Below are 24045 nucleotides of genomic sequence, written 5' to 3' on the forward strand. Positions count from 1 at the left end.
AAAATGTGGTAACTGCCTTTAGCCAAAAATACCTTTAGTCCACCTTGTGTTCAATTACACATCATATTTGGAAGGGATGAAATCTGTAAAAAGCCACTACAGTTAGCATAGTGTTAAGGTTAGTGGAGTACATTGCAAAGTCAGTTCACAGATTACACAAAAGCAAACCTAGTTTTAGCACCACATGTACGTACATTCAATAGAAAGTACCAACCAATCAAATCTCCCTTATGCAACCCATGCATGCAAACACATTTGTTGCCTTCAAAAGTACTGCATGCCTAAAATGTGAAGTGGTCCTTAGAAACTGGAACCCTCTCTATTGGTACCTAGCTATGAGGCACCTCTATCATTAATATGCTTACCTTTTAAAGAAAAATTTCAATAGTTTAAATATTTATACTAAAATAGGTTTAACTTGAACTCAGAAATAAAGCTGAAACACCAAGTCATGTATATATTCCTACCTTGAAACTGAGATGAGCATCCCCACCACATATTTTGACTATATGAGGAACAATGGAGAAGGGTAAGGGCAAAAGAAGCAATTACTTTTTCAGGTCCTATGGCTTTAGAAATAAAGAAAAAATATTTTTTTGTTTGCAAAAGCAATTGGATTTATTTATATCAACTATACACTCTAGAATGTGAGTACAAATAACTTTTATTTTTAAAGAGAGCAAATGAGTAGTGTGAAGAAATTAGAACCACCTTTAAATGCTACTGCACTCTTAAATCATTTTATTAAACAGACTATATATACAGGTTTGTATTGCTATGATCTCTATATAAATCTATAAAGATAATTACCCATTTTAAAAAAAATCTCACTTTTTACAGAATCTTAGTCTGGTGAACCATTCTGTAGCTTCATAGGTGCTTTTCAGTGCTGACCAGATGCTAAACATATTTACATAGTTAAAATACAACCTCACTCTACAATTTTCTTATAAAACAGCAAGTAAGGAGTAGATGTAGATGAGGAAATGGGGGACAGAAGGTTGAGAAAGTCTTTTTCCTCTGTAACTTTCACTTCGGAATCATCAAAAAGTAGCCATTTCCCCTCATACTCTTTTAAGCTCTGCATTATATGCATTGCTTTATTTTCTAGTCCAATAGCAGGATCAGTTTGCTCACAGCGTTCAAACTCCACAACTCCTTTAGCATGGCTATGCTCTGCATTTTTAGTTTCAGTGACTATGTTAGCCATCATCTCAGAATGGGTTGCTTTGTTGCTTGGCAAATCACAGTTCAGCTTGCTTTTTTGTCCTCCAAGAAGCCCCACAGCTTCTATATTCTTTTTGTTCAGTCCTTTGTTAGGCTGAGCACTTCCACTGACTCTAAAGGAGACCTCACCGTCGTCATAGTCCTCAGTGACAGCTCTTGCTTCTTGTTCATTCAGTGGCTCTGGGTGAATTTTACAAAATGGATCACTTGTTAAATTGTCCTTGTCCAATTCCAAGCTATCCAAATTTGTAATTTTAACAGAGGCTGTGTAGTGCCCACTGCTGATTGTAATACCACTGTGCATCACTACAGCAAACAGTCCATATATTTCGTTGCCTGGGTTTATGCTCCAGTCATCCAAAGACAGCTTGAGAGGTGTTTGTAAAGGAGTATTTATCTTGGACAGCCCACCATAACAATCAAACCTTGGGGAGAAATGTAATAAATAGATTATGTTGTCACTTTGCAGAGCTCCTTTAAAAAATAAAACTTTTTTAAATGTTAAAATTCAGCTATTTGCTTTCCTGTTGCTCTAGGATATCAGTCACTCTTAAACTTGGATTCTCTTAAATTTGCATTATCACCAACTAATAAGATTTAAATTGCAAACGTTGAGCTAAAAGGAGGTACTCTAGTGCTTAGCTTTGAGATCTCCAACATCTTAAGATACTGTACTTAATTTCTTGCTGTAACAAATCAAGTGACTGAACAGCAACTTTTAAAAAAAGAAAAAACTATTACAAAGGTAAATTAATTTTTTTGACTGACAATTAGGTGTTTCAAAAGACAGCCCAATAGGTAAGCAATCTGCATAGGTATTTCTGAATAAGCACTGCAACAAGACACCAGCTAATTTCCCCCCTCGTGTTTGTACTTACAAATTGTAAAATAATTTAATGTTTCGCAACAATCGAATTCATGTTGGGGACAGTTGAGAGAATCCACTTGTTTATGTGAGCAACATTTCAAATAGATAATTCAATTTCAGATATGCCTTTAATTTATACTTAAACTTCCAGTAAAATAACAGCAGGAACTGTTGGTTGCCTTGTTTTTATTACAGTCTACTGGTTTTTGCCTGAGGTATCTCATGTTTGAAAGCTTACAAAAGATAAAGTCTATAATTATATGCTGATTGGTGTTTAAATAGCAAGAAAAGCCATACAATAGTGGAAAATTAAGAATAGGGTTTATTTGGCAATATATTTTATGCATTATGAACATGGCCTAAATATATATAATGTGGGACAACAGTGGAAGAGATACATGTTTTAAAATATTTGTTAAGACTTTCCATGAGATACACGTTTTTTCCTGTAAAATGCCCGCAAGCCGGCTAAGCAGGAAAGAAAGGGGAGAGGACTTGCGTGTTTTCTCTCCCCGCCGGCACCCTTTCCCTCTTTCTTCTCCCCCCCCCCCAACGACCACCCTGGGAAGCTTCCTCAATCCGGCAGCCTGCCGGGTCGGCGCTGATCAGCGCTGCGTGGAGCACTGGCTCGAGGAGCCGGTCTGCAGAGTCAGCGCCCAGCAATGCCGTGCTGGATTGAGGAGGCGATGCTCCATGCGGCGCTGCTGGAGCCCTCCAGATGTTTTGGACTACAATTCCAATCATCCCTGACCACTGGCCCTGTTAGCTAGGGATCATGGGAGTTGTAGGCCAAAACATCTGGAGGGCCGCAGTTTGGGGATGCCTGGAGTAGAGGAACTGAGCTACTGTGCAAATTCCATGGGAAGCACATTCTTAACAGTGTATTTTGGGATACCTAACAATATAGTTCATGCTCTTCTTTCCAGAAGTTAAATTCACTTGATGTGGGTTCCATTTTATTATATTTGTGTAAAGTTTTACTTCCAGTGGTCAGGTTCAATGTGGTTTATTTACTATACTCACTCTAATCCTCTAGCTGCGAAGCACTTCAAGTGGATGGTTATAACTTCAGGCATTTTATCAAATAGAAGACTGCGTTCAGCTTCTGTGTAATGACGACAGTTTTCACAGAAATATTTATCTTCTCCCACAATCCTCTCCACTGAAGCAAACTGGGAAATTGCCCACTTAAGAGTCTTCACTTCTGTTTTGGGGTCTGGAGAAACTACAAAAGAAAGTTGCTTATATTTAGTTTGCCCAATACTGTAAACAGTTAAAAACAAATTAGGTTGTTGACCACAATAATATGAGTGCAGGACATGTGAGCAAATGTTTTTAAAAGTGCCAAAATCCTAAAGAATTACACACCGAATTACACATCACGGTTCCAAAGCTTATGGTCTGCTGTGATCTCATGACTCTCCAAAGCCAATTCCGAATCTCCATACTAAACCAGAACCACTTCAGCACAACCAAACAGAAGGCAGTTTCTTTAAGGTGGGGAAGGGGTTTAACACCATCCTAGAAACCTGCAGAATCCTAGAGCCATGCACCCTTCCATATACAAAGACCTGTATTATAGGAAGTATCTGTCTTACATCGATTGCCATGCTTCATTTCAGCATGTTACAGACTGGAATGATAACACATTTCTAAGCAACCAGAATGGGGACATTTTATAGCAGGCATAGGCAAACTTGGCCCTCCAGATGTTTTGAGACTACAATTCCCATCATCGCTGACCACTGATCTTGTTAGTTAGGGATGATGGGAGTTGTAGACCCAAAACATTTGGAGTGCCGAGTTTGCCTACTATGCCTGTTTTATAGGATAACAATATTCATCACCTGAAATACCATACTGAGCACATTCACACCAGCCACCCCTCTGGCACACACCTATTTCTTCTCTCAGAAGGTTTGATCAGTGTGGTGCAACTGCAAAAGGGCTAATGCAATTCAAAGAACCTTAGTTTCTAAATAACAGTGTCACCTTATTCTGTACATCCGAGGTACTGTGTCCAGTTTTGGGTGGTGTGCTTTCAAAGGGATATAAACAAATTGGAATTGGTTCAGTAAAGGATAATGAAATATGGAAAACAAGGCCTATGAGAAAAAGTTGGAGAAACTAGGTATGTTTCACCTAGAGAAAAGACTTAAGGAAGGTACATATTTATTTATAAAACTTATGCTGTATTCTTCCAATGTAGCTTACCGTACATTTTATTAATGCCATGAAAAAAAAGCACAGAAATGCAACCAAATCAGCAGATTAAAACATTCTAAGAAAAATGTAACAAACCAACCAGCCACTCTTCAGATATTGAAGGGCTGTCATACAGAAAAGACTTGTTTCCTAAAGTAACCTTAAGTTACAAGAGTTATTGTACATTTAAGTTTCACAGTGGAACAAAATTACTGGGAAGGGGCCCTTGCTCTTGGGAGCTGAACAGCAATCTCTGCTGGGGGAAGCTGTAGCTCTGAATTCCCTTCATCAAGCAGAGGGTTCACTAGCTTCACTAGTCTTCAGCATGGAAGGGGAACTCCAGCCCATGGTCCTGATTCAGCCCAGCAGGGATCCTAACTTCACTCACAATACTGTTCTCCCCAAACCATGCCCACCCGGCCCACCCTTGGCATCAAGTGTAAGCTGGGGAAAAGCTGTTTCCAAGAAAATGGTTGAATATGTAATTTAAAAGGTAATGTCTGTCAGCACCCATCAGGTGACAAGTTGTCAGGATACAACTTAAAAAGAAATGATAAAACTATATATAGAAATGTACACCCAGAATTCAACTACAGTTGGCAAGGAAATGTATACTCCTACCAAACACAAGCATGCGAATCACAGGCATACTTAAAATTTACTGTGGTTTATACTTACTTTCAGAATTCTCTTCCGTTTTTGAGAGCTCATCTTTTTGCACTGGCACACTAATATCTTGAAAGTCTTCTCTTCTCTCAGTGAAACTCTCACACTCTAAACATCGTGTTCGTAACACCAACTGACCCTGGAAGAGTCTCTCCACTAAATCGAAGACAGCTAACTCTGAACCTAAGGTAAAGCACAAACCAGATAAGGTTAAACTCTTTTCCTGAATAGATATTATCAGAGTTCTCTGAATGTCATCTTACTGCAGCTCCTCATACTGCAGCTAACACTACTCCTCCAAATCCCACTTCTTTGAGCAGCTGAAACAGCAAGAGGAAATGCTCCAAAGTATAGTTCAAAAACTGTATGCCAAGGCAGGAAGTTCCATCCACAGCTCTTTGGATCTCTTTAGATCCCACTCCATTTGAGGAATGTACAATGGTACCTCGGGTTACAGACTCCGCTAACCCAGAAAGTGTGCCTCGGGTTAAGAACTTTGCTTCAGGATGAGAATAGAAATTATGCGGCGGCAGCAGCAGCAGCGGGAGGCCCCATGATTAGCTAAAGTGGTACCTCAGGTTAAGAACATTCAGGTTAAGAACGGACCTCTGGAACGAATTAAGTTCTTAACCAAGGTTCCACTGTAGTTCTTATTAGGAACTTCAATTATTAGGCACTACACTGGAGTTGTATTCTTGATATTGAACCTGCTAATGTCATTACAGCCCTATCTTTCAGATGCAACCAGCACACCCCTAAGCATGTTTACTCAAATAGGAGTATGAGAAGAAAAATCATTCATTATGTAGGAAACAGTTTTCCGTAAAGTTAAAGGAACCCCTGACAATTGGGTCCAGTCACGAACGACTCTGGGGTTGTGTGCTCATCTCACTCTATAGGCCGAGGGAGCCAGCATTTGTCCGCACAGCTTCTGGGTCATATGGCCAGCATGACTAAGCCACTTCTGGAGAACTAGAGCAGCGCACAGAAACGCCGTTTACCTTCCCGCTGGAGCGGTACCTATTTATCTACTTGCACTACTTGGTCTTTGATGTGCTTTTGAACTGCTAGGTTGGCAGGAGCAGGTCCCTTCTGATCAGCAAGCGCTAGGCTCTGGTTTAGACCACAGCACCACCCGCAACCCTAGTTTTCCATAGGGTAAGATAAAAGATCTTGCAGCATATAGGCTTAACCATTCCAGGCAGCTTCTTACATCTAAAAAAGAACCACTTTACCAATCTACCCCTACAAAGAAATCCCAGTATTTTCAGTTTTTGTTTTAAAAAATACTAAAATGATTGATTTAATTTTCATTAAGTTAAATCCAGAAGTATTAGGAATGTTAAAACACTGACCTTCACTGTATTACATTTTGGCTTCTGTTATATTTGCCAACTCGGATCTAGTCAACCCAGCCCTGCAATATGCCACCGTTCTGCTTGCTTGGGGCAAGTATCAACCATCTTTGCTTTGCCCTGAAAGAAAGCTACACTGCTGGAACTAAACATATATCTCAATCTCTTTCCACCCTGTGTCCCACCATGCAGTTAATGCTATGAAAGCACAAAAATGTGGCCAGGTGACCTCAGCAAACTGGGCACACACATAAGTTACTCATAAGGCTAACCTCTCTGGCATCGTTTTTCAATTTCTTTTTCGACAGTGCTTTCAAGAGATGATAGATCAGAATAGTCTTCCATCCCTTGGCTGCCATTTTCACACTTGCGGAAACTGTCTGTGAATCCAGAGTTTTCTATTTCTTTAACAGGCTCTTTGAACCCCAAGTTTGTTGTCAGCTTTCCCAAACTACAAAACTTGGACAGAATGCTAGGTTGCTTGCTTGAAGATTTTAACCAATTTAATCGAAGCCTGGATTTTTTATGGGTTGGTTTTGTATTTTCATTTTCAATGCAATGCTTAATGGTTGCTTCAGATTGATTTTCTAGTTTTTCCTCCAGGGCTTTTCTCTTTGACCTGGTCCGTCTCTGATTCTCTTCTATTCCATTTTTCTCTTTGGAAACTTTGGATTTTTTCTTTTCATTGCCATCCTCTGTATCATTTTTTCTTTTTGCATTTCCGTTAGTTTTATCTTCACTGTCCTCAATATCTTGGTCAGAGATCAAACTAACTTCTTCCTCAACAATACCAGCACTGCCAATATCCTGATTAGTCGTTTTCTTTAGTTCAGCTGTGGGCTCTTCTAGTGATCTGGGTTTCAGTTGTTCCTTCAACAGCTGACATGTTTCTTGGATGTGTCCCAATATACACTGCAATACTTCTTGGGCATCATGTTGTAAGTATCCCTCATACATGGGGTTCAGTTCCCTTTAAAAAAAATGCAACACATTACCTAATGTACAGTCAAAAAATAGCTTATTGACACAGTTTAGACAGGGACTCATGAGCATAACCAAATTTGGCAGGTGCCCTTCTTGGGAACACATTTTAAGTACAATTGAAGTTACTACACTATGTTTGGGGGAATCCAAAATTAAAATGAGGCGGTAGATGTACAGCTTCATGAAGTTGCTCAGTTTTGCAGGCTATTATGTATAGCCGAGATAATGGAGATGTTTTTTGTAAAAACTAGTATATTACAGTCAATTTATTATTTTTGCCTATCAGTCTCTTAAATTTGACTGATTTGAGAGATCACAGAACTGGTTCAAACTCTAATCTGCATTGTTGCTGAGCTACCTCACATTATCAAGTGACTAGAAATGAACACATTTACTGTAAGAAGGTGCTGGAAAACATATTTGTGAATAGGAATAATTCAATAAACTTAAAAGGCTGTCTTCTTGCAGCAAATTACAAGATTCCGTATAATTTGCTTCAGAAATAGTTAGAAACACATCTTTTGTACCTAAGCGTATTTAGTAGTCTTCTTGGCTGAGTTGCAAGTTCATCTGTGTATTTATCGGAATTTAAGAGAAAGCTGGCCTGAAGCTGTTCAATTGAAACCATCAAGGAGTGTAAACTGCAGACCAATTCATAGCTTGCAAGAGAATCTTCTTTAATTCCCTGTAAAGACAGAGAAAATAAGTGTTTGCATTTGGAAGTTAATTTTGTCTTCTTTTTAGCTAGTTATATAATTTTATAGTCCTTTTTCATAATATTGATGTGTTTCATTTTGCACATCAGCTCAAGCTATTATGATTCTGTGATACAAAATTTTAAATGTATAAATGTTATCATTAGGTTGCCAAAGACTGAAGTCAATTAATTTTTTTTTTAATTTTCTTTTACTGTCTGAAAGTAACTATAAAACTACCCTAACAAACGTGTCTTCATTGTGCTTCAGTCCCAATTCAATGCCATACCATATAAAAATATACCATATAAGGCATCATCTGTCTATTCTGGAACACATTTAACTAGTTCTAAAACAAGGATGAAGAACAACCAGCATGGTGTCCTACTTTGACCCACAATGTAATTTCCTGTAAACTATGTTCGCCTGCCCCACATCTAACATCACACAAGACACCAGGTATAGACAGCTACTATGGAACAATCAGGATCCTAAAGTGAGTTTCCCAAAACGCCTTTGCAAGCAGGGCTCCGTTAGCATCAATAAGCTGATGGAGGTTTAGTACTTTTTCAGAGGGACTTGTTCCATTACATAAAAGTGGTTTGCATCCAAACCACTTAATACTGAATTCCCACCTACCTTCCAGCCTTATAGCAAGTGGTTTCAAGGCAAACTGCTTTGTGCTAATGGGGCAAGCACCTCTAAAGACATGCCGAGTCTAAATTACCCTGCTACAGGATAACTTAATTTATTATTTGTATCCCGCCCATCTGGCTGGGTTTCCCCAGCCACTCTGGGCAGCTTCCAACAAAAAAAAAGGAACAAAGTGATTTGTTTATATTGAACCCACAATATACTAACTTTTGTTATGTACAATATGCCCAATAATAGACAATATGTTCTCACCTTATCAGTGTCACCTTTTAAGCTTTCCTTCTTGTTTGTAATTATATTAAATAGTTGTTTCACTCCAGTCTTAAAGCCAGGGCAAAAATAAAGCACCTAAAATAGGAACAAGATATGCAGTACAATGAAGGAACACAGAATTTGTGAAACACATATTTAGCTATATATTTGTGTGATGTAGCGGAATGAGTTTTTCACTTAGATCAGGGAGGCCTGCTTTCAAATCCCTGCTAAGTCATGAAGGACACTGGTTAACCTTGGACCAACCACTAGATGGCCTGATTCACACAAATCATATCCTGGATGATGGGTGTATATAACACCTTTGCAATCGAGCCAAGATAATAAGCTAACTTTAAACCATAGCTTAATATCATCACAAGTCATTAACCATAGGTTTCCAGGTTCATGTATAACAGAAATCTATTTTTATAAACAGAATATTGAACTGCTTAGCCATTTGCTCAGTGGGTAGAGCAAAAGGGCATGGAAGGGGTTATGCCACTCATTAATAAACTAGCTTATTAAGCCATGATTTGATTGTGCAGTTTTACCTAATCTTGCAGAAAAAGCAAGATAATTAATGTAGGATGACCCAATGCATGTGCCACTTTGAGTTTCTTGGAGGGATGGGATACAAATTTAATTTTAGAAGTTGACATCAACAGATGTAATTGTAGATAAACAGAAGTGAGTAAGTCTATATATATATATATATATGTTGCAAAATAAGAAAGGACCAAACTGTCATGATAAATCTTAAACATATGTCTCTATGATGAACGAGAGTCAGGCCTTAATAAATTGCTGAGTATATAAGGTGTTAATAGTAAAAGACAGGTGGTCATAACTATATTTGATTATTCTGAAATCTGATTATCCTGTTATTTTTAAAGTGTTTTGCATTGGTTCTTAAGAACTTTCCCCCTGCCCCACTGTTTCATGTATGTTGTTTGAGTATTATTTCTAAATGCATTATCCTGGCTTCAAAGTTCTCATATTATTTTTTTTAAAAAAGGTTACATCAGTTACAAAGAAAAACCTCAAACAGAAATAAAGCTATGCTACATAGCTTGGGTATCCAAGTGTTCTCAATCATTTTGCTTCCATTTTGGAACTCCAATCTCCTGACAAGGCCTGGTTATCAATAGGCAGGTGAAACTGTTTTGCTCTAGCAGACATTTGGACAAAGGAGGCATAGTGGGTCAAGCTGCTGCAGGTTTTATCAGTACTATGGTTTTACTGTTTTCATCTTTAGTTTTCCTTGTTTTCCCTTTGAGCTAGGTAAAGCAGGTATTTTTAAAGCACTTCCACTGAAAATGTTAAGTTAAAAGACAATGACTTGACTTTTGATGGATTATACTCATAGTACAGCCTCTTCACATACACCTCATTTTAATATTTTGCAAACCATACTAAGAAATCAATACCCTAGAGCAGGCATCCCCAAACTTCGGCCCTCCAACAATTCCCATGTTCCCCAACCACTGATCCTGTTAGCTAGGGATCATGGGAATTGTAGGCCAAAACATCTGGCGGGCCGCAGTTTGGGGATGCCTGTCTTAGAGCCTGTCACATACCTTCAAGGTTTGTGCAATGTATTTGTTACACAATACTTTACATCAGGACATAAGATGGAAAAGGACGATTTTAACAAAAAGCAAATTGCCCAACTTATGAGCATGTGGTGAAACCTGCTCAGTGCCTGCATGGGAGACCGCCTAGGAACCACTAGTATGCTACCATGGGTTCCATGATGAAAGATAGTATATGGAATGAAATAAATTTTAATTGTGCAGTGGGTCTCTAATGAGAGAAAAGGTAAAAAATTTGCTCTCTACAGCCTCTTTCCTCTGTTGCTTCCTTCATGCAGCACACGTAAATACCTACCAAGTAAGCTTTTAATTCACACAAAATTACCTTAGACAACACTATTATTTTTAACCTGTTATGAATTTACCTGAAGTATACTGTTAAGATAACACGTGTTACCGAGATTGTTCAAGCCCACGAAAGGTAGCATGTTGTCTCTCTTCTCACAGCAGATAGGCGACGGTGAAAGTGGCTGTGTTGCAGGAACTACCTGGTCACTGTTATACAAAAAAAGATATTTTTTTCCAAAATACACATGTGCAAGATGTCTTCTAAATTTAGTATTTACTAAAATACTGTTTCTTAATCCCTGCTCTATGTAGTAAGATAAAAGGTAAAGGACCCCTGGACAGTTAAGTTCAGTTAAAGGCAACTATGGGGTTGCAGGGCTCATCTTGCTTTCAGGCTGAGGGAGCCGGCATTTGTCCACAGACAGCTTTCTGAGTCATGTGGCTTGACTAAAACAGAACACCGTGACGGAAACCAGAGCGCACAGAAACGCTGTTTACCTTCCCGCTGCAGCAGTACCTATTTATCTACTCACACTGGTGTGCTTTCAAAGTGCTAGGTTGGCAGGAGCTGGGACAGAGCAAGGGATGTGGCTGGTGTTGTGGTCTAAACCACTGAGCCTCTTGGGCTTGCTGATCAGTAGGTTGGCTGTTTGAATCTCTGCGACAGGGTGAGCTCTATGTAGTACCACTACTGAGGTACCACATAAAAACCACACTCCAAAAATAATGAATTAGCCGTCTCCAACTGTACAATAAGGTAATTAAAGTACAATAATAAGTACAAAAATGGTATTGATAATTCTTGTGTTTTCCTTAGCAACAGAACAGATTTCTTTCTAGCCAGGAATTCTTCAATTGCTATAGTATTTTTATCCCACACAAGCTTCCGTTTTCACAGGAGTATTAGGCCAACAATATACTGTATGGCCATAATTAGACCAGGATTTAAAGTTTATTCCCAGTGCAGTCTATTGAATTAGTTTTCCATTTTGACACCTTAATCTATTTAAAAATAAAATAAAAATTCTCATATGGAAACAAACTGGTGAAGTGTAAGAAACCTGCAATCAAGAATGAAGGTGTGCAGCACAATCTTGTGTGTAGAAGTTAATCAAAAAGAATATAGTGGTTCTTACTTCCCATTACATATTCTTAGGACTGTATCCTTTAAAACTTTTCTACCAAATTTAATGTTTTAAACAAACAGTTCACATTTTGTTATTCCACCCAAAGCAGGGTATGTAGGGTACTCTCTATCCAACTCTGCTAAGTCCTTTGACAGAATAAAGTTCAAGGTCTAGTACATTCCTAGATATCTTCCACTGGGCTCAATGGAGTTTTGAACACTTAAATTTGGGTTGTACTGTGCCTGTTCTACCCTCAATTAGCATAGAATGTATGTAATGCCACCTATATACAAAACAAATTGTCACCAAGATAGAATACCAGTAATCAAACTGATTTCAGTCATAATCCATTATGTTAACACCCTACCATTACAGTCTTCTGTTATAAAACATTGAAAGCCAACTGAAGGCTGGGGTATACATAAGCCAATGCAAATATGTGTAGTTACAGTAATTAAGCACAGCCAGTAAGATTTTGCATAACTGATACAGTAAGATACAGAACTTTAAGCATACACTGTAACACAAATATAGAAATGAAGATCCACCAAAATGCCTTTAAAAGTTCTCTGCACGGTGTGTTGAGTTACTGAAAAATAAACTGCTTACATACATTTCAGAACATTCATATTCTGAAGTCTTTTGCTCATTTTCTGCAGATTCTGCAAAATCCAGAGCTCTTTTTGTTTCCCTTTTCTGAAAGAACTTCAGTGAAAGTCTGCTTTTTTTCGTGGGGGTGCCTCTTGAAAGCCCGCTACTGTCACTGGGCAGCACGCCTGGCATTTTCCCCCCTCACCAGAACGCCGAGGGACGAACGCGACAAAACTGCAACCTGTAGTCATGCCTGTCAAAAGCATATAAAACACCACGTTTGTATGTTTTGTAAGCGGTAGCATGTATTGTGACGACACAGCTTCACAAGAGCAACCGGAGCACACGCCGAAGTGGGTCGGTAAACTGCGCTTTTATTAGCGCGCGATGTAACTCAGACTTCTGTGACCGCTTAATAAAAAGTTCCCTTTGACCTAGACATTAAAAGCCGGCGGCTTCTGAACTTTTTTTGGGGGTTGTTAAGGAGAAGCAAAACAGTGCAGGAATCTGACGCTATCGGCCAGGGCGGAAATACTATTTACTGGAGAGTTAAGCCCCAAATCGCCCCAGGTACTTAAGAACGTCGGGATGTCGTTACTTTTCCGGTACACAACCCCGCGGCATCTCCCCCGCCGCCCCGCCCTAAGATTTGAGGGCAGCTCGAGAAACGAGCCCCCCCCCGGAAAAATACTCTCGGCCCATTACTCGGCCCAAGCTCGGCACTTGCTGCGACAAGGATGAAAACCGAAAGTCGAGAAAACCTTTCATAGGAGGGAAGCAGGCAGGCACGCTCCCCCTGCACAGACACCATGGGCGAAGCCAAGGGGAAGGGCAGCTGTCCCCACCTCATCAATAAAAATACTTAATTGAGGTTCCACCCCCCCCCCCACTTTCAACATGAAGCCTGGTTCCGCCCGTGGCAGACAGACCGAATCAAAAGAAGCCGCAGCTGAGTTTTCACCTCATTGGTGAAAAGGAGAGCGAAATATTCCCTGAAGCTCCCCGCAGGCAGGCAGGGCTGCGGCTCGAAGCGCCAGAGAACCAGCGGCGGCCCTCGGAAAACCCACCCGGGGAACGAGGTAAAAGCAGGCAGAGGTGCCCACCCGTCGCATGGAAAGAAACGCGCGCCCCCGCCCGCTCCTGCCGGCTCTCAGGCTCGCTAATGGTGGCGCGGCCGCCGCATCTCCTCACCCGCCGCTGCTACATCTTCTCCTCCTGGCCAGGTCCCCGTGGGCGAGGCGCGGGAGGGCGCTGCCCCGGAATAGCCCCTTCCCCAGCTGCTCTATAGACAGAGGGGATCTGGGGTCCCTCCAATCTCAGTCACACACCCACCCACGACGGGAAAGTTGGCGCGTTTTGCAGACAGCCAGGACCCCTCGTTCCCCCACCGCGTTTCTCGCGCCGGGCGACTCGGGGGTAGCCCTGAACGGATGCCGGTTTGATAATAGCCGCGGTCACTGTCCGTTGAGGTGGTGAAAAGTTCGGCAAACTGCCTCCCTAGCTGGTTTGGGGCTCGCCCCCGCTTCTGGTGCAAACAAAAACACTGCCTCCCTGCCTCCCTCGTTCTTTTAGACTCAGGCGGATGGCTAGGACAGCTCGGAAGGGTCCTTGCGGAAACGCGCGCGTGCAACGGTAGAGGCCTGGCTGGAAAGCTTAAAGCCCGCCGCCAACAGGAGACGGATTGAAGAAAAGGAAATACGAATCGGCCCCACCCTGCCCCGTCGCTTCACCAATCGCGGCCTGCTTTGACTAGCCAATCACTTTACCCGCAAGGCCAGAAGAAAAGCAGAGTGCTGTTTTAAAAGTGACAGTGTAACGGTTGCTGGGACGCAGAGGCCTGAAGGAACGTAGGGGAGAAAAAAGGCGCGAAAGAGGAAACCAGGCGGAGTCGTAGATCTATTTTAAAAAGTGTAGACTCACACGCGCTGGCTATTTCCGTTTTGACTTTTAATGCTAGTTTTGGGCTTCTCGGAAGTGAAGGCGAGAAGTATCTGCATCAAGTTGACACAAGAGCATCTGCAATGCAATTGGTGACTACAGTAATTTGCTGCACCATGGGGCTGGAAAGCCAAACCAGTAATGGTCAGAAAATAAGCAGCAGTAAGGAGGAGCTGGGAGCCAACTTGACAAATCTGCTGTCCTACAAATGTTGCATCTCCTATCAGCCCCAGCCAGCATCGCCAAATACCAGGGGGTGATAACATCTGGATGGTCACAGATTCCCTATCCCTGCCCTAAGACTAAAATTACGCCTTCGCAACAATTAAAAAAAGAGATCAAACCACTTTTTCCTTAACGGAGACTTGTGAAGGAGGCCGTGACATTGGTAGTAGTAACACTGAAAGATCCCCGTGGGCTGGAATATGCACTCATAAAACTGCTTTGGCGTCAGGGAGGAAAGAGGAAAGCAGGAGATGGCTTTGATTACAAAACTTGCCTCCAATGCAGATAGCTGCTACTTCCACCAGGGCTTCTGCTACGATCCGCTTTGCAAGCCCTTCACACGCCTTTCTACCACCAGGGAGTCGGAGGAACTTCAACACTGTACTACTCTGCAGGATTGTTGTAAATTCCTCTTTCGGTCTCAGCAGTTAATCTGCAGTATTAATCGGATTTTGTTCATGACTAGCCATTCCCTCACAGGTCTCCACATTCAGGCCCCAGCAATAGGGAGATAACAGTGTCCTGACCTGTACAGTATTTGCAGTTGGATTGGCAGGATGCTTTATAAGTGTTTAGAATCGAAGACCCCCAACCTTCTCACCTTTAGAAGATCAGCAATTTCACATTCAAGTTATTTGAGAACTCTCAGGTGGATGGCATTTGATCCCATATATCCAAGGATACCCTTCATCCCCTAAAGAAAATGAATGTACTGTATAGTAAGTCCCAATATTTCCCTTTCACAGCCTTGTTGTGGGGAATGTCCAGTTGGCCATTTTTGTGCCGTGTAGACTTAAGGCATAGAAACTTTAGTGAGGAATGTTACTGAGGCAAACAGTTGATATAATAGTGGGAAGATCAACAGAATAGTTTAATCAATATAGGTTCGGGTGGGGACTGATATCAGAATTGAATAGGAAAGCCTTTTCAAAAGGTAAATAGAAAGTTATCTGATAACACCACCTTATACTATTTTCAAAATGTTGACTTGGGCTTGTATTTTGCCAAATCAAGGGACGGCAGGTGAATTTAATAACTGGAGCACTGCAACACCAACTGAGAATCCCTTTGCTTTAGTGCATTGGTGAAGTTGCTTTGGTCTAGGACAGCCTTCCCCAACCTGGTGCCCTCCAGATGTTTTGGACTACAAGTCACATCAACCTCAGCAAACTGGAGGGCACCAGGATGAGGAAAGCTGCTCAGTGTTAGAACACATGGTATGTAGTCATAACCTGTTTTCTTCAATTTTAAGCAAAACATGAATCTAATGGGCCCCTATTTTGAGTTTTTTGGGGTCTTTTATGCCCCAGTCATTTCTGACAAGTGTAGACTCCAATATCATGCATCAAGAAAATAGTATATCCTTTGTGGTGGGTTCCTTGAATAGGAAGAATGGTACAATATATCAAAGACAAAAAGGTAGAAACTGGGTATGGGAGTGTGTTTAAACAGATATTCAGTGTCTCCACTAGATGGTGCTCATATTGTGTGTGTACTGTACTGTACTGTATTTAAAACACATCAGCCAGAATCATCACACTATGTTCCTCAGCTTACTCCCCAGCTTACTCCCCCCCCCCCTTCCCGGAACTAAACTTTGTGAAACAGGGAAAGTTGAGAAGAGGTATCTACCCTGCATCTCAGTACTTACTTTCTTTTTTCTCATTCATACCTAACATACACCGACAGCATAGATCACAACCCTGGATGAGCACCTGGAACCCTCTGGAATTTTGATACTATTTGGCATAGATTGGGAGTGGTATATAAACACTTGTATGGTTGAAACATAGGAATTCATTGTTTTTAAATGAAACACTCATGAGGGGATTGAGGTAGTCATACAAAGCTATTGTGCTACCAACTTTACTGTACGCTTGTGAAACATGAACCACTTATAAACGCCATCTCCAACTCCTCGAAAGATTCCATCAACTGTTGAAGGAGGTAGATAGCCTTCAGTTGTGGGCAAGACCGGCATGTATTCACCCTCCCAAAATAGCTGCATAAACAGGATAAAACAGTTATAGTATGCAAGGCCATAGGGCTTGCAAGGGCTGCGCCTCGCTCTTGCAAGAAGGGATGCGCCCACAGGATAAGCAGCTACAAGTTACAGTAAACCAGGGCTATGAGCCTTTTGATGTACCAAACATAAGCTGATAATATTCCTTCCATGAACGATATACAGCCTGTAGTGTAAGATAAGAGGGAAATAGGGTATAAAGGATTGCAGCCCCTCTGTGTGTGCGCGCTTGCTTGTGAAAGATCACGCATTGCCTTTTTGCTCTGCTTGCTTAGCAAAAATAAAAGTTCTTTTCTCTGAGGACACCCAGTGTCGTTTGAACTCCTTTCCTCCTCCACAGAGGCACGCTGAACTGGACCAGGACTCAAAGTGCTACATTTTGTCTCTGAAAAGTTAACACATCACTTGGGAAGACAGGTGAACTAATGCCAGTGTACTGGAAGAAGCAAATATCACCAGTGTCGAAGCAATGATTCTTCAACATCAACTTTGTTGGACTGGTCATGTTGTGCGGCTGCCTGATTATCGTCTTCTAAAGCAACTATTCCCAACTCAAGAATGGAAAGCGAAATACCAGTGGACAACAAAAGAGGTTTAAAGATGCTCTCAAGGCACATCTAAAAAAATGTAACATAAGCACTGAAAACTGGGAAACACTGGCCTGCAAGTGCTCCAATTGGAGAGCAGCCTTTACTAAAGGTGTCATGGACTTTGAAGAAGCATGAACTCAGGGCAAAAAGGAGAAACGAGCTAAGAGGAAAGCATGTTTGGCAAACCCTCACCATGATCAACTCTTGCCCGGAAACCTATGTCCCCACTGTGGAAGGACGTGTGGATCTAGAATTGGCCTCCAGAGTCACTTACAGACTCACAGTTAAGACCGTGTTCTTGGAGGACAATCTTACTCGGTTACAAGTTATCACCAAAGAAGGAGGAAGAAGAGTAGTCATTAAAAAGGTATAGTATCAGAATCATTGCAGGGGATACAGGAGTGGTCAGTAAATGTAATTTTGGCATAACAAATTGGGGCCTTGGAGAGCCACAAAAAAATATTTTGACATCACAGCATGGGACATATAGGAGCATTCAGTACATTAACAAAAACACAGACTTTTTTGGGGTGCCCTTGGCATCACAGCATATAACCCACTGAAGCAGTTCTATTATTATTATTATTATTATTATTATTATTATTATTATTATTATTATTATTATTATTGCTGCATTTGTAAATGACAAATTGAGGAGTAAAAAAAAAACTTTTGGGACTGGATAGTCACAGGCTGTGCGTTAGATACCCCTAGAATGTTCACTGGGAAAAACACTGTGTAAATAGTGAATTGGCCTTCTGAAGTTCTGGAAGAGATAAGTCATTCCTTTCAGAACATGGCTTGCTGAAGGTCTTCAGTGACTTCTCTAACATTCTGTGCTTTTAAAGAGTTCTACACAGCACAACGGAGTGATGAAATGGCACCTTTATTTTACAATAGAAAAAAGAACTACGGTAAATACAGTATTGTAAACCTGTCAAAGGCAAGACAAAGTGAACATCTGGGGGACACAGGTTTGTTCCATTTAAGATGGACCACACACACACATCTTCAGAAGCCCTGAGTTATGTTTCCCCCCCCCCCCTTTACTCATAAGATGGCTTTCATATTACACAGACATTGTTTCTTATAAGGGCTTCTGTTTTTTGCAACTCCTTTTCACTGACAGGATTTATATAAGGAAAATGAAATCCCCCATAAGATGAGGATGTAGCTTCGTAAATATTTCATATTCAATATGAAACAGATACATCAGATTCACATACCATCATGCTACACAATGTAAGACTGATCCTGAATGTCAATTTCATTTTTTAAATATAGAAGCTAAGAACGACTTACCTTGGGTGCAGTTTGTAGAAAAGGGGAATACTTTAAAAATGTAAAGGTATATCAGGGGTTTCTTGACCTTGTATTTGCAGTTTAGTTAGGGGAAAAGGTTCAAAGTAAACCCTAAAACTTGCTTCAAGGTGATATACTTAAGCAAGAAGGTAATACCAATGGTAATATATACAATTGTGTACAATAGAGGTAAACATATCAATCTATTTCTGGTCTGTGTTAGTTTCACATGTGTTCATTCAGGTTGCATGTATATATTTTATTCCAGAATCAATGGAGTCAGAGTACTTGTTTTTATATGTGGCCACCTACACATCACCCCAAAAGATGTAGATTTGAATACAGTTTGCATATACCATTTTATGTATTGAGATATGCAAATGCAGAAATAATTTCTATAATAGAAACAGAGTACATCTCACCATGACTGACAAGGTGGCCTGCTCTGTTGGCTGTCCAGGTGCTAACCACTGAGGCTTCCCTTATTATAATTATCTTTAAACCACATTTGGGCTAGAGAACCTTTCAAATAGAAAACTATCCACTGGCAGTCTTTCAAATAGAAGAGTTGTCCTGTGTAAAGAAGTTCATTTGGCTATCCTAAGCTAGCACACTAGAAGCTGCAGGACAGAGGTTTCAGTTAAAAAATAAGAAAACCATTATATCAACATTTTCAGATATGAAATTATTCCTGATAAAATATACATATAAGGTGGAATCGCATGTAGTGTGAAGTCACTCGTTCTGACAGCGCAAGGATTTTTGCTTGTGTATCCCCTAAATCTGTTCTAGGAGTCCCCCTAACCCTCTGAGGAGGGTGTGATGCATGTGTGGGGAGTCCCATTGCACAAGCAGAAATTGTTGCACGGCATCAGAAAGCAGGTGGTAGAGGGAGCAAACCTGCATATGGTATGTGCAATGAAAAATGTTTGGATGGATAAGATTAAACCAGCTCTAATTCTATAAACTTTATAGCTGCAGTCTGCAAAAATAACTGCACTTGGAAACCCAAAAGCTCCCCATATACTTTGCCAAAAATAACCACACACAGCACTTGAAAAGCACAGCTTTCCAGGAGGCAGAATCTTTAAGGAGCTCAAAGGAGTCTCCATTACAAAGCATTACCCCTGCAAGAAAGTCTCCTGCAACCTTTAGTCGTTTCTGTGCTACACATAAACCATGGAAACCCCAGCCTATTTAAAATCCTGCTTCGGCCCCAGGGTATTTCAACATTAAACCTATAAATCTAATAGGCTTCCTGCATTGTCAAAATTATGGTGCGAGTTTTGTGGACACTGTGCAAATTGTACACATACCATATGTTCCTTTATTAACCTCCCTTCTGAGGCCTCAACACAAGGTAGAGACCGCACAGCTGGAAAGACTGCAAAATGCTCTGATTTTCCTGAAGTGCCAGAGTGACAAAATCCATTTGTCTTTGGCAGAGTAGCCTAATTTCTGATCAAATGCCTTCAGATTGTTTTGCTCCTAGAGTTCTGCTAATGCAGGAAGTTTTGTTTCATGTAATGGTCTACAATTTATAAGACAAGAACCAGCTGTTAAATAGTATGCATGATGGTAAAACAAAATAGTAAGGGCACTTGCCTAATTTGCAATACTAATACTACAGAACAGCATTTTTCAAACTGGATACCTGCATAGTCCTTGCATTTAAGTAAATTAGAGGCACACTTCAGTCTTATATCAAAAAAGATACACACATTTTCTCAGTAATCTCTCAGATGAATCAAGAGCATGATAGCTAGGAATGGGCAAATAGGTAAGGTTTTGTTTCTCTGAGTTTTCCATTTTACCCGCTTTGCAAAGTTTAGTTCTCCACATTTCTACATCGGTTTGCAAAGTGTTTTGATAAAAAGTCCTCGTGAAAATCCACCAGCATTTTAGTGTTGAATTTCTCCTGCCAGATGTCAAGGAAATAAACAACTATCTGACTTTTAGAAGCCCTGTATAGGGAAGTTTTTAATGGTTGGGTTTTTTAAAGATAATTTGTTGAAAGGTGCCCAGAGTGGCTGGGGCAGATGGGCTGCATATATATATATATATATATATATATATATATATATATATATACACACACACACACACACACACACACACACACACACACACATACATTTTAGTATACAGTTTCCCCAATATAATGCATTTTGTATGTTCTTCTCAATAATACATGGATTTTATTTCAGCCCTTATCCTGTTATGTTCATTTTTGTACGCATGACTTTGCTGGAGGATTGTATTGCAAAATTCAGAGCTATGCAATTTTTGAGGGATTCAATCTTATCCCCCATGTAGTAGCACAAACCGCTTCAGCAAGACCCTTCAATTTTAAATGTAGTTTGTCATGTGGTGTTAGGGGCTACCATTTCAAAAGAAGCAAGGGGAAAGGCAACCTGGCTTAAGGAATTAGTTTTGGATCCTGGCCCACCGCCAGCCAGGGTTCTGCTTTCTGAGTGATGGAGATGCTTCTGGGATTCCCTACACAGGACAGCTGAGAGTTCACAATGTGAAGAAATCCTGGTCCACCTTGACTCTTTATTGCCAGTAATAAGGAACATTTTCCTCTCTCCCATTTCTGGGCCTAGGATAGAAAGACCCCTGCAAATAATCATCTTAATGGAAAACAATTTTACTGGAACTTTCATGAATATATGCCTAGACTAACAGGAGTATTCCCCCCATTTCACTTTTAGGAATATGGCAACCCTAAGCAGGAGTCTCTACTAACACAATTTCCCCCACAAACGGAAGTACAAATCATCAAGTAAATAGTGTTGGCTGAAACACATTTTTAATAATTGAATAGAGTACGCTATCATCTTTCTGAGTCCTCATATCTGAAACTGGTGAGAATTCCTCTATTAGAACAAAAATAAATGTACCTCTCAACAATGACAAAAGATGCTGTTGTGAAAGTGACATCTAAAAAAACACACCTGGAACTACATTGGCATTTTGAAAGGAGGCCTAAGAATTCACAGACAAATAAAACTTTTTGTGGCCGATAGGGGGAAATGTATTTTTGCAGTGGTGGTTTTTTCAAAAAGGTTATTATTTTTTATAACCTCCCTACAGCAGAAGGGTTGGGCTTGAGGCTACATTAAAGGTAAAGGGACCCCTGACCATTAGGTCCAGTCGTGACAGACTCTGGGGTTGTGGCACTCACCTCGCTTTACTGGCTGAGGAAGCCGGCGTACAGCTTCTGGGTCATGTGGCCAGCATGACTAAGCCGCTTCTGGCGAACCAGAGCAGCGCACGGAAATGCTGTTTACCTTCCTGCTGTTGTTGTTGTTGTTGTTTAGTCGTTTAGTCGTGTCCGACTCTTCGTGACCCCATGGACCATAGCACGCCAGGCACTCCTGTCTTCCACTGCCTCCCGCAGTTTGGTCAAACTCATGTTCGTAGCTTCGAGAACACTGTCCAACCATCTCGGCCTCTGTCATCCCCTTCTCCTAGTGCCCTCAATCTTTCCCAACATCAGGGTCTTTTCCAAGGATTCTTCTCTTCTCATGAGGTGGCCAAAGTATTGGAGCCTCAGCTTCACGATCTGTCCTTCCAGTGAGCACTCAGGGCTGATTTCCTTAAGAATGGATAGGTTTGATCTTCTTGCAGTCCATGGGACTCTCAAGAGTCTCCTCCAGCACCATAATTCAATAGCATCAATTCTTCGGCGATCAGCCTTCTTTATCGTCCAGCTCTCACTTCCATACATCACTACTGGGAAATCCATAGCTTTAACTATACGGACCTTTGTCGGCAAGGTGCTGTCTCTGCTTTTTAAGATGCTGTCTAGGTTTGTCATTGCTTTTCTCCTAAGAAGCAGGTGTCTTTTAATTTCATGACTGCTGTCACCATCTGCAGTGATCAAGGAGCCCAAGAAAGTAAAATCTCTCACTGCCTCCATTTCTTCCCCTTCTATTTGCCAGGAGGTGATGGGACCAGTGGCCATGATCTTGGTTTTTTGATGTTGAGCTTCAGACCATATTTTGCGCTCTCCTCTTTCACCCTCATTAAAAGGTTCTTTAATTCCTCCTCACTTTCTGCCATCAAGGTTGTGTCATCTGCATATCTGAGGTTGTTGATATTTCTTCCGGCAATCTTAATTCCGTCTTGGGATTCATCTAGTCCAGCCTTTCGCATGATGAATTCTGCATATAAGTTAAATAAGCAGGGAGACAATATACAACCTTGTCGTACTCCTTTCCCAATTTTGAACCAATGAGTTGATCCATATCCAGTTCTAACTGTAGCTTCTTGTCCCACATAGAGATTTCTCAGGAGACAGATGAGGTACAGCTTCCTGCTGTAGCGGTACCTATTTATCTACTTGCACTTTGACGTGCTTTCGAACTGCTAGGTTGGCAGGAGCTGGGACCAAGCAACGTGAGCTCACCCCGTCACGGGGATTCGAACCGCTGACCTTCTGATCGGCACAGCGCCACCCGCGTCCCATGAGGCTACATTACTTAGGAATGAATGTCCTGCAGGTTTTAAATGCCAAGCATTTGTATAGTCAAGATCAGCAGAGAGGAAGAAAAGTTGATTGCTGAATGCCTACACACACACACACACACACACACACACACACACACACACACACAAATACATATGGGACATTAATTTCTTTTTGAATGCTTGCCTTACTTGTTAGTGAAACTCCATTTTAGAAATTTGATGACATAATGAGGAGAGCCCATTGTCGCAGAAATTCTAATTTATGTTGGTGAGTGACAGAACAGAAGCTTGCTATCTGAAGAAAAATCGATCTTGTGCAAGCATGTACCCGAGTTTGGGGCAACGGCTTTGTGTAAGGGGTACATGCTGTCTTTCATTCACTAAAGAGAATCTGACCTGAAGGAAGAGAAACACATTTCTAAATATATAATTGGTCAACTATGTATTATCCTGTGTGCTCTTAATTCTTGTTAAGTTGTCTAATTTTATTGTCCTCAGGAAACTTTCAAGTGTGATCCATTTCAGTAATGGCAGCCAAGCCTCGTTTGGAAGGGACAATGACGTTAGGTGAGTTTTGCCACGATGAGTTGTCTGAACTGTCACATGGTGGGTGTCAGAGACTTAAGAACCTTAACAGTTCTCAGTACCAGTGGATGGTTCCCTGAATAGGAAATTCCCCAATAGGGTTGGAATCAGAGACAGCGCAGTGTAAGGATTGTGCTAGGTAAAATAAAGCATTTTGTAGTTTGAATTTTGAGAAGAGGCAGCTGGAGTTAGCTAAACAGAGGTGTTGCAGCCTTGGAGAGGGCAGCAGCAGCTGCTTTCTGGGAATCATGCAGAATTAGCAGCTGTGTTGCCCGCTAAAGGAGCACCTGTCTGCCTCCGCTGTGTTCTGCTTGTATATTTATAATTGGAGGGAATACTACAAAGGCACCATTTGTCTGCAGTGGTCTCTTGTCAAAAGAAAAATGAACCCCATAGTGC

The 24045-nt window shown here is 41.0% G+C and overlaps 1 protein-coding gene across 4 annotated transcripts; it reads right to left on the minus strand.

The window, feature by feature from the left end:
* Positions 1-591: 591 nt before the first annotated feature.
* USP1 (ubiquitin specific peptidase 1) lies at positions 592-14380 on the minus strand. Of its 4 annotated transcripts, none has more exons than XM_035123065.3 (9): positions 13699-14380; positions 12530-12760; positions 10867-10996; positions 8907-9002; positions 7833-7990; positions 6594-7291; positions 4979-5149; positions 3119-3320; positions 592-1652 (listed from the first exon to the last, which is right to left on the minus strand). In XM_035123065.3, exons 2-9 carry the CDS (start codon positions 12697-12699, stop codon positions 932-934), a joined length of 2346 nt encoding a protein of 781 aa, XP_034978956.3. In that variant the 5' UTR covers positions 12700-12760; positions 13699-14380; the 3' UTR covers positions 592-931. The 4 variants fall into 4 exon arrangements, with proteins under 4 accessions (XP_034978956.3, XP_034978957.3, XP_088530084.1 ...); XM_035123066.3 differs by having other exon boundaries at positions 13840-14091; XM_088673958.1 differs by having other exon boundaries at positions 13469-14083.
* Between the last annotated feature and the right edge of the window lie 9665 nt (positions 14381-24045).

The sequence above is a fragment of the Zootoca vivipara genome, chromosome 7, assembly GCF_965207765.1.
Source record: "Zootoca vivipara chromosome 7, rZooViv2.hap1.1, whole genome shotgun sequence".
Taxonomy (NCBI): domain Eukaryota; kingdom Metazoa; phylum Chordata; class Lepidosauria; order Squamata; family Lacertidae; genus Zootoca; species Zootoca vivipara.

Bases quoted from the DNA above. Each gene is read 5' to 3' on its own strand.
- USP1 (XM_035123065.3), bottom strand. From the start codon at position 12,699: ATGCCAGGCGTGCTGCCCAGTGACAGTAGCGGGCTTTCAAGAGGCACC. The intron at 7,991-8,906 runs GTGAGAACATAT...CTGTCTTTACAG, and splicing joins TAAAAGGTGACACTGATAAG to GGAATTAAAGAAGATTCTCT. The intron at 1,653-3,118 runs GTGAGTATAGTA...TTTCTCCCCAAG, and splicing joins TTCGCAGCTAGAGGATTAGA to GTTTGATTGTTATGGTGGGC.